The sequence below is a fragment of the Pinus tabuliformis genome, chromosome 8 (assembly GCF_031772625.1).
Source record: "Pinus tabuliformis cultivar Carrire ecotype Pingquan chromosome 8, CPIR1, whole genome shotgun sequence".
NCBI lineage: Eukaryota > Viridiplantae > Streptophyta > Pinopsida > Pinales > Pinaceae > Pinus > Pinus tabuliformis.
The window spans coordinates 200557358-200569650 of NC_142294.1; the positions used below are offsets into that span (position 1 = coordinate 200557358).

General features: G+C 39.6%; 1 protein-coding gene across 1 annotated transcript; it reads right to left on the reverse strand.

Moving 5' to 3' along the window:
• Window positions 1–820: 820 nt before the first annotated feature.
• LOC149234824 (uncharacterized) lies at window positions 821–12092 on the reverse strand. The gene is made up of 3 exons (XM_089371953.1): window positions 11106–12092; window positions 2742–2917; window positions 821–2650 (listed from the first exon to the last, which is right to left on the reverse strand). The coding sequence occupies exons 1-3, from the start codon at window positions 11836–11838 to the stop codon at window positions 1172–1174; spliced, it is 2388 nt and encodes a 795-aa protein (XP_089228079.1). The 5' UTR covers window positions 11839–12092; the 3' UTR covers window positions 821–1171.
• Between the last annotated feature and the right edge of the window lie 201 nt (window positions 12093–12293).

The window sequence follows — 12293 nt, forward strand, 5'->3', positions numbered from 1 at the left end:
AGGCAATGACTTGAGTTCAAGATATTTAGCCAGACTTGAGTTCAGTGAGGCTGTTCAACTTGGGCTTAAGGTGCCAGTTCACTTGAGTTGAAGAGCAGTTCAATTCTATATAGACAAGGGCGCGAACTTGGTGAGACATATGATTATACACTAGCGAGAACTTGAGGTCAGGGAGAGCCAGAGCGCATCACTTGAGGAAGTCGAGATAGTTTGCACGAGGCAGTTCGGCCTGTATAGTTGGTACGGTGGCACAAGAGAGAGGCTGAAGGGAATTTCTCCCAGTGCTTTGTAATTAATTACGAAGAATTTTTTTTTGTGTAAATCAATAAAACACACTAATTACTAAGTATTCCCCAGTTGAGATTTCTAGAGTATTTCTGGGCTTTTGTTAATTATGTGCTTGTGTTTTCATGAATTTACTTTTCACTGTTTTTTTATTAGCTGCAGAGCATTAAAAAAAACTAACAACGAGAATGAGAGAGGAGATTATTTCTTATTACTACAAGCCTATAAAGAGCTAATTTTCCAGAATTAAATTTGAGAAAGGAGATTTTTTCTTATTTCTATCTAAAAAGAAATCTTCCCTGCAAGAACATGCTACAATCAACACAGGCAAATGAAACCCAACAATCAAAATAGCATACAATGGATATCCTAATGGCGTGTGCATATATAAGAATTTTGTAAATATAATTGATTTTATTAAAACGTGGGGCGGAAGGACACATTTGTCCCTTGCTATAAATAACATAATAATCCACAACAAATAAGAGATTATTTTAACATTTCATAGAGAGGAAATTGCATTATGATATGGACGTACACCTCCAATGACTGAATTTGTATTCCAACACAGTAAATGAAAATTTGAGTGCTTGGATCGCCCAGCAGAAAATTCTTATTAAGCCGGAATAAGACTTTTATATGGTTACAATGAGAACAAACTTTATACAGATCACTCTGTCCTGTTATGTTTTCATCATCGGTTTTAGGAACCTCAGTGGGCCAGGGGTAGAGAAGTTTACTCACGGTTGAACGTATACTTACCCATAACAGATCCTCTCCTCTCAAAGGGACCTTGGCTCACGCTGGAAGGTGGTATCGTGGAAACACCAAATCCATATCCTGATGACTCCGTAGGAACCGCATTTCGACCAGAAAAACCTGAAGACTATCCAAGGCTGCTTTCACGATTACCTTGGTTCACACTGGAGGGAATCGTATAGGGATTTGATCCATATACATATGACCCAATGCCAACCATATTACCACCGCCAAATTTTGACGTATATAGTTCTTGTGCCCTTCTCTCATAATGAGGAGTGGCAAATGAGTTTGTCGAAACACCAGTCACATATGATGATGCTCTAACAGGATTGTTATGAATTTCCCCAAAATTCAACGTATAGCTTTCCTGAACTCTTCCATCATAATTAACTTCAGCCACATTGGACAATGGAACTGCAAAACGACCAGCAGGGACACTAGCGCTGTACAATGATGATCCAATAGGTGTTAGATTACTAGTCCCAAAAGCTAAGGGGTACCCTTCATGCCGTCTTCTCTCATTATTTATTTGAGCTCCAATGGAAGGTACTGATGCAAAGGCACCAGCAGCAAGCCCTGTGTTAGCAGCACTAGAAGCTGATGGATGGTGATCATGACCAATAAATCCGTAGTTATTTTGAACCCCATCAATGTTGTAGGGTGAAGGTTTTGAGTTATCCATACCACCAACCACTCTGGTTGTCTCATTCAGTGAAGCAACCCTAACCCTCTTTGAAGCATAGTTTTCACGCTTTGAAAGCCCATAGCCAGGGTCAAAAGATTGACGTCTTTTATGCTGTGCGTCATTCTCAGCAGCTTTTTTTCCGTCTTCTCTCTCTTCTTTAACTTCTGCCTTTTTCTCAGCAGCTTTCCTTCCATCTTCTTTCTCTCGTGCCTTTTTCTCAGCATCTTTCTTTTCCTCTTGTGCATTTTTCCCAGCATCTTTCTTTCCGTCTTTCTCCTGCACCTTTTTCCCAGCAACTTTATTTCCGTCTTCTTTCTCCTGTGCCTTTTTCTCTGCATCTTTCTTTTCACCTTCTTTCTCCTGTGCCCTCTTCTCCACAGCCTTATTTCCGTCTTCTTTCTCTTCTATCTCCTGTGCCTTTTTCTCACCATCTTTCTTTCTGTCTTCTCTCTCTTCTATCTCCTGTGCCTTTTTCTCAGCAGCTTTCTTTTCTTTCTCTTCTATATTCTCTGCCTTTTTCTTAGCAGCGTTGTTTCCATCATTCTCTTTTATCTCCTGTGCCTTTTTCTGAGCAGCTTTCTTTCCATCTTCTTCCTGTTCTGCACTTTTCCTAGTAGCTTTCTTTCTGTTTATTCTAGCATTATTGCTGTTTTTTAATGTGTCTTCTTCCTCCTGTTCCAATTTTGAAATGGCAGGATTTAGACCAGTGACCTTTGATGTTTTGCTCTCATTGTTTTTGCCCCTGGTTCCGGGTTCTGGTTGTTCTTCTGGTTCTCCCCCCTTTCCCATTCTTTTTAGTTTGTCTTCGAAAAAATGACTTTCCAAACCATATTTTCTGCATGTATTAATAACACCTCTCAGGGCAGCCTTCAACTTCATAGCTGCATCTTTCTGGAGCATTGCCATATAACCTGGTACCTAAAACACAAATCAAAATATACATTTCGAATTCAGTATTACATCAAGTAGCTTTAGATATTAGAGAAAAGATATAAAAGTCAGTAACAACCTGAGAGGCAGCCGTGCCTTGTGCATTCGTCACAACTTCCTTTCCAGCCTTCTCCACATCTCTCAAATATGATGTCATCAAATCCACATGATCTACTTTGTCCAGCATGCCAAATGCATCAGCGTATCTAAGGGCCTCTAAACGTTTACCATCCTTGGAAAGCATATCGATAAATTCTGCATAAATACCAAAAACCTGTGAGCCGCAAATATCTAAAATAACCATAAGTAATTGTCTGAATCTTTAAGAAATAAAGAACGGGTGTCCAAGGTTTTAAGTGGATACTACACCCATGTTTGATTTGTAGTCCATTATGATAAGTGGACTGTCAAACCAAAATGTCACACAGGTAAGCACCTACACAATTTATTTCCAAAAGATTTTGATTTATAATCTATGATGGGTGGAGTGTCCACACTCTATCTATGTTTGATTTGTAGTCCATCCTGATGATTTTAGTCCATCATGATGGGCGATGTGTCTAACCAAAACATGGTGGAGTGTATAACCAAAACATCACACAAATAAGAACCTACACAATTTACTTCCAAAAGATTCAAACAAGATAAATAACTTTTCAAAGAATAACAAAGAACAGGCAAAAGTCGAAGAATTTTAGCAACAAAATGAACTGCCAAAAGCCAGTGGAGACACCTTGATATGACAACTCCCATACTCATACTTTTCAATTTAACTATATAAAAAAAAATGGAGACTTCACTTCAAGGTCTATTCATCTGCATGAAACCAGTGCAGAAACTCCACATCGAATGCAACGAACCACAAAAATCAAAACAACAAAGCCATAAACTCGTGCGTGGTTAAATGGATTGCATAAACTCTTGCATAGCCATAGTTCTGCACTACATATTTATCCTGTGCTCTTGTGATGGATACTCCACTGCGGATGTTTCCCCGCACACCCTTGTGGGTGGGAGAGACACCAGGAAATGGAGAGGCAGACAACAGGGGTCTTCCCTCTTAAATGGGTGGTCCAGGAAGCTCGGCCCTCCTAGACACTGCCCTTAAAATTTCTCGTCATACCATGAAAAAGGTAAAAAGATCAATGAAAAAATAAACCCTTTTTCAACTTATAAAAGCACATAAACACAACCCACATTCACTTTTCATTTACATTTCCTTGTACGTGCCACTGATTTCTGAAACCTTGGCCTTGCTGTGTACATTCTGTGGACAGCAAGCGTAATAGCGGAGCACCGCACTTTTCACCCAGCCATTGTTATTTCAGTTAAAATGTGGAGGAACTTTATTCGTGGCACATCTACATCGGGTAAGGAAATGAAAAAGAAATGATGACCAATGATGTTGTCTAATAAGGTCACAACAATTTTGTTCGCACAGCAATTTTTTCCCTTAGAATCTGGCAAAGAAATCTTTAATAAATTCAACTGTGGGAGTGTTTAGTGTTTAAATCATTTTTTATAGTAGAAATACATTCAGCGTCATCAAATCCTGAAACTTGAAAGCTCTAACCCAGATTTTCGAAAATTTCTGTCAGATTTTCTCAAAATCATACTGTAATTTCTTTCTACTGTTTTCCATGGTGTGTATTTGTGTAAAGCTCACTTGAAAATTCAAACGGGAGCAACTGAATAATTGACATTGTTATCAATTAATTACTTCAGTTTCTCCTCTCGCAGCTCCGTTATAGAGATGACCATTACTGGTGCAGCAGACTGCCCTGTAAGCCTCGAAGTTGAAGAAATTAGTGGCAGCTGCAAACAGCTGAAGCTACCTGAAGAACGTGTCTGGCTTAAAGGTCGGTGATTGGATACAGTCAATTAACACTCAGATCACAAGTTGACTCTTGAACTGAGAAGACCTTAAATCACACTATGAGAATGTGAGATTTGAAGACAACAGTTGTAGAAAAGGCATTTGACTCCTAGAAATTTTTCCGAAAATCACACTTGATATAAAAAGCAGGATCACAAGTTGACTCTTGAACTGAGAAGACCTTAAATCACACTATGAGAATGTGAGATTTGAAGACAACAGTTGTAGTAAAGGCACTTGACTCCTAGGAATTTTAACGAAAATCACACTTGATATAAAAAACAAAGCCAAATTTTGGCACTCAAATAAAAGTGGTAACATGAGTATCTCAACTTTGTAGTTTAAACTGCTAATTTCGGAGGCATTTAAAGTACATGTTTCATTTTGCAAGAAGATGACTAACAACATTGAAAACCATGTTCACCTGAGGTCACGTTAGACAGCCAAATTTGGATGTTTCGTCGTGTAGTTAAAATGTCAGCTACTTATTTTATCAAACTTAGACTAGATACCTTTGAACAGTCAAGGTAGAAAACAAAATTTATATGTCTCATTGTGAAGTTGAAATGTCAACCATTTGTCAAACTTTGAGTTGATAAAACATAAAAGGCAATGGTTTTAGAAGAATATTTCCTTTGATTTATGATAATGAGAGTTAGTTTATTAAACATGAGTTCACGTGTATTATATGTGTGGTAGTGTATTTGTTTTACATTTTGAAAGGTTTTTTTGGTAGATTTTCCAGTTTAATTTGCTAAGAATCTGGAGTCACAAGTTTGAGTAATAAATTTTCCATAATCCAAGTGTCCCAGACAATGTTACTTGGGAGCGGGAGCGGGAGCGGGAGCGGGAGCGGGAGCGGGAGCGACCATTTTCAGAAGCTCCCGGTTTGGGAGCGAATCGGGGAGCGATTTTTTAAAAATATATATATTTTTTAGATTTTTTAATTTTTGATACATACATGTCAACAAAAACATGTAGAATGATGAAATAGACATAAAAAACATAAAAAAACATAAATTGATCATTGAACCATATATCACATCAATCATCTAGAAATTATAATCGTCATCAACCATGTCCACAAGTTAGTAAAATACATATTACAACTGCAACATAACATGAAGTTGATACATTGAAGTTGAAAGCTTTCAGAATTGAAAATTCAATAACATTTATCATCATTGATCACCAAAGTAACAAGTTGTACTTGTAAGCCAAGTTTAACCATTACAAGAAGTAATATCGAAGATATTTCTAAGTCCTAACTTCTAACTGTTAACATGATATGAAATGTTAAAAATTTATAAAATGAAACATGAATAATGAGATGAAATGAAACAACTTTAGTCTTTCACAAAGCATCATATTCATAAATCACAATCATTACCAATGAGTTATAATTGCCAAGGCCCAACTTCAAACTTCAAATTTTCATTGTCACAGTGATATAATGTTTACAAAAAATATCATAATGTCATAATGATATGAAAGAGTCAAGAGTCAAGAGTCAAGGACTCAAAACTCAACAGTTATGAAAACTAAAGTCTAATAGAAACTAAAAAAGACAAGTAAACTGTAAATCTACAAGTGGCCCTTGCCACGAGAGTCCCCAGGAGTATAAGTAGGTCGTGGTGGTCTTCTAGGAGTCTCCCGCACAGACCGACGACCAGAACTAGAGCCTCCACGCGAGGGTGTCGATGGAGGTGGCGACAGCAATGGAACCAGACTCGGGCCTCGAGAACTGCTACTGGATGGTGGAGGTGGAGGTGGCATGGCTGCTGCAGCTGCTTCATGTTCATCCCGTACAAGCTCCTCTTCTAGTTCTTCCATATGTACAATGCCATCCTCCAAATTGTCGTCCTCAGGGTGATTGTCCCAAATTTTATATGTGGGATCTTCATTAGCCCGATCACAGTAATGGCTCAACAACCTCAAATTGTAATGCACATAAACCAAGCTTTCTGCTCGGTTTTCGTTGAGCCTGTTTCTTTTCACATTATGTATATAACTGTAGGTGCTCCAACACCTCTCTGCAGAAGAAGAATTTACAACCTGTGAAAGAACTTTTTTTGCCAATTTTGGCAAAAGTCTGTGGCCGCCATATGTTTCCCACCATGTGAGAGAATCAAATTTATCCTTGTCGTCCATTGCATGGAAGTTACCATACAAACCACTGCCACTGAAGTATCTGCCTATTTCAAGGCGCACAGCTGCACATTCCTCCCTGTCAGGCACCAACTTTTCTAATGCTTCCAGATATCCTCTAGTTACCTCTTGATCTAAATGGGGTTTGGTCCTAACACCACCCCCTGCTGCAGGTTTGCCCAACCAAGATTCTGAGTAGTATTTTGGCGTAAGGATATACGCCAAGCAATGTAGTGGAAGGTTAAGCCTATTCCACCGTTCACACACACAATCATGAATCAGTTTGTACAAGTTGGGATCTTTATTATGAACAATGTCTTTTATTTCCCCCAACATGGTATCCATTTGCTCATACACCTCGCCAATCACTGGTTTGTCTGTATCTGCAAACCGAATCATGTTATAAATTGGCTTGGTGAAATCCAATACCTGTCTCACAGTTGTCCAAAACTGCCCATCAAGAGCGACCTCCTCCACCGTTTCAAAACCTGCCATGTCAGCTACATTTGTAGCCCTTTCCTTTAACACCTGCCAATGTGGACTTGATACCATGCTAGCTAATGCCTCTCTTACCTTCAAAAGGCGCCTAAAGGTGAGGTAATAACTACCAAATCTAGTCCTCGCAATCTTCAGCAACTCCAATCTCGAGTGACTGCGGAAAAGGCCATGGGTATTGCTATGATTTGTAATAAATTTTATCATTTTTTTCCTTTCTTGTACAAATCACCAATCCATTGGTATTGTTCATTTTTGTTTTTGACAATATCATGCAACAGAAGGTTCAATGTGTGAACCAAACATCCAGACCAAAATATGTTCGGGTATTTATCCTCAATAATTGCTCCCGCTGCCTTACAATTAGGAGCATTATCAGTGATGACTTGGATGACATTGTATGGGCCAATACGCTCAATTGTTTCAAGCAATGCTTCTGCAATGTTGATAGCAGTCTTGAACTTGTCTGAGTAATCATGTGCAGCTAGAAAGATGGGACCACTTCGGGACACAGCAAGAACACTTATCAATGGCTTGCCTTTTACATTTGTCCATCCATCAGATACAATGGACACCCCATTGTCAGTCCAAGAACTTGTCATTTTATTCAAAGACTGATATTTTTGCTTTTTCATGATCAAGGCCAACAGTTCTTGCCTTGTCATACCCAGGGCTCTTGTATCCTTTAGGGGCATCATTTATGGCAGAAACCATTTCGTGCCAATAAGGTGAGCGTAGAACATTGAATGGTATCCCACATGCATAAAGGAACCTGTAAACTTTTGAATATACCACATGCATAGAGGAACCTGTAAACTTTTGAATCCACATCATTCCTACACCCCTCATCAAGGAAATCTGATATGGTTCTACGCCTTAAAGATGATGACCCTGTGCCTCCATGTCCATATCCACTGCCTTGGGAGGATGCTGAAGGAGTTCTTTGTGATGGTGAGATTGGTTCAAAGAAACCCCTTGATCTTTTTGTTCTGTATTGGGCGTCCTCCTCTTCCTTTATGTATTTGGCTCTATCTGCTGTTGACACCTTGTCACGAGTTTTGATTCCTATTTGTTTCTCTCCATCCCATGGCCTTTTCCCGCAGAGGTGTCTTCTAGCACGGGTGTATGAGCCTGTGTAGTCAGTGTTGCAATGGGGGCAATGAAATTTAGTGGTTCCACCCCCTCTCCCTGTTTCAGCCCTGTGAACATATTTCCACAATGGAGTTTGGTCTTGTTTAGTTTTTTGACCCTCATGTTCACCCTCCTCAACCTCCTCCTCACTGGGGTTTTCACCCATTTGACTTCCTCCGGCTTCTTCATCCACCTCTTCAGTTTGAGGCCCCCTCCGTTTCCTACTCTCCACCACCATAATAACCATAAAAGGGACCAGGAAGAGGAAAATGCCAATAAATATCCCCAGGTCCATGGTGTTTGATGTTTGTAGGGTTTGAGTCTTGAATCTGCAAATTAATTTAGTTTATTGGGATTAATTCATTTAATTTATTAATTTAATTTAAATTAATGAGCTTTAAACTCAAACAAGTAAATTAAACTAACCAAATTAACTACCTAACCAGCTAAACTAACTAAATGATTAAGTTACTTACCTCTGCAGGCTTGCTCCTCGCTCCTTGGCACTTGCTCCTCGCTCCTCAGCTCTGGCTCCTTGCTCCTCAGCTCTTGCTCCTTGCTCCTTTGCTCTTGCTCAGCTCTCACTCTCAAGCTCAATGAAGTTGAAATGATTTTTGTTTGGCCCATTGGGCTTATAAACAAAAAAAAAAAATTCTAAATTTTTTTAATTTTCGGGTCCGGCGGATTTTTTTTCCGCCGGACCGCTCCCGGTCCGTTAAAAATCGCTCCCGGAGCGTCTTTTAATGCCCGGGAGCGATCGCTCCCCGATCGCTCCCAGGCATTAAAAGACGCTCCGGGAGCGCGGGAGCGATCGCTCCCTGAAGCGCTCCCTCACAGACCAAGGAGCGCAAATTTTTTTACGGGAGCGCGCTCCCGAAAATCGCTCCCGTCCGGGAGCGATTTTGGGAGCGCGCTTCGGGAGCGGGTTCGAGGGGGGGGCGCTCCCCCGCAACACTGGTCCCATAAGATTTTCCAAGTGATGAATCCAAAAATACAATCAAAAACCCATTTTAAATAATAATAAAAAATTAACATTTGACCCAAAAAAAAATTTACCAAATTCCTACCAACAACTTTAAGTTGTAGGATATATATTTCTATTTTTCTATTTTCTAATATATATAAAATATAGTTTAAATTAACTATTTACTTGTTTTAATATATTTCATTTTAAAAAATCTCAAAATATATATAAACACAGATACCATTCCCAAAGCCTCCACCCGACTATATTTGTGTGAGATTCACATTGTTCATACTGCACTCATATCGTAAGTGTTAAATGGAAAAGGTAAATATTCTACCAAAATTGCCTGGAACTTGTAATCAGCCTCATTCATTTTTTCACATGCCATTCAGATGAAACAGACCACATGCAAGAATTAAACTCTTTGGACTTAATATATCGATCTTACCTGTAAACCAACGCCCGATGGCTGAACAAAGACATTTAATGAAGCTCAATTCACATTTCTATCTACAGTATCTTTTATAACTACCGCCTTTGTTATCTAGAATCAAGTTCAACATTTCATAATGGTTTTCTGAAACTACTTTGCTATATCTTGGCCTAGTTAACATACAACACTCTAATTTACTTTTACTCAAATAAACTAAAAGTTATGTGAAGTTAAGAGCATCTTGGTTAGTTGCCAAAGGGGATGTTTCATACCCCACACCAACGTTCAAAGCCCCAATGACGTACTTCGGGGATGTGGATGGAGACAGGTGCAAATTCGGGAGGAATTTGGAAAAAATATATCAACCAAACCCGTAGCTTTTCAGCAGAAAGATCTTCCTGGAATGTTACAAGTCAAATATATTTTACTGTAAAGAATTTGCCACACAATGATGATAGGAAGCATTGTGTAAAAAAGGAAAAAAAGCATGATAGGAAACGATCTCTAACCGGATATGGATCAAGCGGGTGGATTTATTTCTTTCACATGGTCAACTATCTTTGTGGTTGTCTATGCCACTACCTTCGCTGCTGGCGATGCATCTGATAAAAAGAGGAAAAAATTAAATGTTGTGAAAAAAGGCTTTATTGTTGATGGTTTTATAAAAAGGGAAAACAAACTAAAGGGTTGCCAAAAAAATTATGGATAAAAAGGAAAAATTTTAAATTATTGTGAAAAAAGGCTTTGTTGTCGATGGTTTTGTTAAAAAAGGAAACAAATTAAATGTTATAAAAAAAGCTTTATTGCCTACGGTCTTCTGGTTAAGGAGTGAAGATGGTAGCCTGTCAAGCACTTCCCCAGAGATATGTATATGTCCCTGGGTAATTTTGACTGAAAAGCACCCTTGCCATGGCTGCTTAGTCAAATGAAAGTTCTAACTTCCCAGATATATGTATAAGCAGTTGTTGCTTGGGTCATATGTCCCGGGCTAATTTTGACTGAAAAGCACCATTGCCATGGCCTCTTAGTCACATGGAAGTTCTTATATTTATTGGTTTGCCTTCTGAGGAGATATGGCACTGGGATTATTAGGTTGCTTGCAAATTGGAGGCGTCACAACAAACAAAGTGAAGAGGACCCACAATGCACACACAGACATCTAAACAGTTTTAGTACCGCCAAAGTGAAGCAGCGAGAGAGCAAACTAGCACATAAGCTCTGGGGACCTGCAACCACAAGCCAATTTCATAATTGGCAAAGTTGCTTTTAGCGCATGTAGCAATTCATAAAGCACCTTTATCTGAAAATTGTAGATGTGGGACTTCACACTGGTTTCCACTTTTTGTCTTTTTACTTGATGTTTAACACCAGGAGATCTGATCAAGGCACTAACCTGATACGTTAGGAGACAACCCAAGAGAACGACACAGCTCTAGAGTTTGCTCGTTCGTCAAAACAGCCAACAGTAGCCTCCAAAGCTCATCCCTCTCGTAATCGGCCGCGATCTTAAACGAGGCTAAGAACTTCAGAAAGGCCATAATATTCACCCTACTGGCGCGATTACTATTCTCCATATTCATCTCTTTTTTCCAAGCCTTGGCAATCTCCCGGGCCGAATCTTTGATATCCGAGGGAAAAACACAACTGTCATCGTTACCGAAAATGAGGTAAAGGCACTCAAAGAGCAAAATGCTGGCCTTCTTATACTGAAAAAATGGGGGCTCCAGAGCATTGATCACCAGCTTTGCCGCATCAGGTTCTTTAAGGAGCGCCACGAACAATTCCTTCTGCAGGGCTTCCCCTTCATTCATGTGGTCCCTTATGTAATTTCTGAGGCCACGGCCGTCTGCTTTATCGCAGAAGATTTTAATCTCAGACCGGACGCTAACAGCTGGGAGAACTCTATTGAATAAAAATTCTAGTTTCTTCTCCTTTATCTTTAGGGTTTCGTACCTCGACTGCAGGGCTTTCTGGAGGTCATGATAAGACTCCATCAGGTTCTTCCGCAGATCACGAGCTGACTCGCTGATGTTGTCTTTCAACAGCTGGGACAGACACTCGTCGAAGGATTCCATCATTGACTGAAAGCGTTGGAGAAATTCGAACGCGGGATCTGCTGCCGCCATTGCTACTGAATGTAAATCCAAAAAGGTGAGGAGTTTCAGAAGCTAAAGTCTAATAAGGAAAAGATAATCTGTTTAGCATCTGGAAAAGAGTGTTTGCATATAGGCCTCAGTCATTTTATTGGGCCCTGGTCCCATCTGGTTTTTCCCAAACTTGCGTAGTCGGCTTGGCCAGAAAAGAATAAAGGTCGGTAACCCATTAGCCAGAAAAATATAAAGGGTGGGCTAAGGGCCAGAAAAATATAAAGGGTGGGCTAAGGGTAGCTTGCCTGGTTGGTGGAAGTTCTTTGTTAAGTCATTGGCCTTCTATCGTGAGGTTAGGGTTGAATTTTCTTTGGTGGAAGCTCCTTGTTAAGTTATTGCCTTCTATCATGAGATTGGGGTTTAATTTCCTTCTTTCTATTGGGGTCAAACTCCATATAAACTCAAATGTGTGGGAGTTAGTCCATTGATAAAAA

What these genes read in the sequence shown, in the direction of transcription:
- LOC149234824 (XM_089371953.1), bottom strand. Translation starts at nt 11,838, where the DNA reads ATGGCGGCAGCAGATCCCGCGTTCGAATTTCTCCAACGCTTTCAGTCA. An exon ending in GTTGTCTCCTAACGTATCAG is followed by an intron (nt 2,918 to 11,105) that starts GTTAGTGCCTTG and finishes GTATTTATGCAG; the next exon opens with AATTTATCGATATGCTTTCC. An exon ending in AAGGCACGGCTGCCTCTCAG is followed by an intron (nt 2,651 to 2,741) that starts GTTGTTACTGAC and finishes TTTGTGTTTTAG; the next exon opens with GTACCAGGTTATATGGCAAT.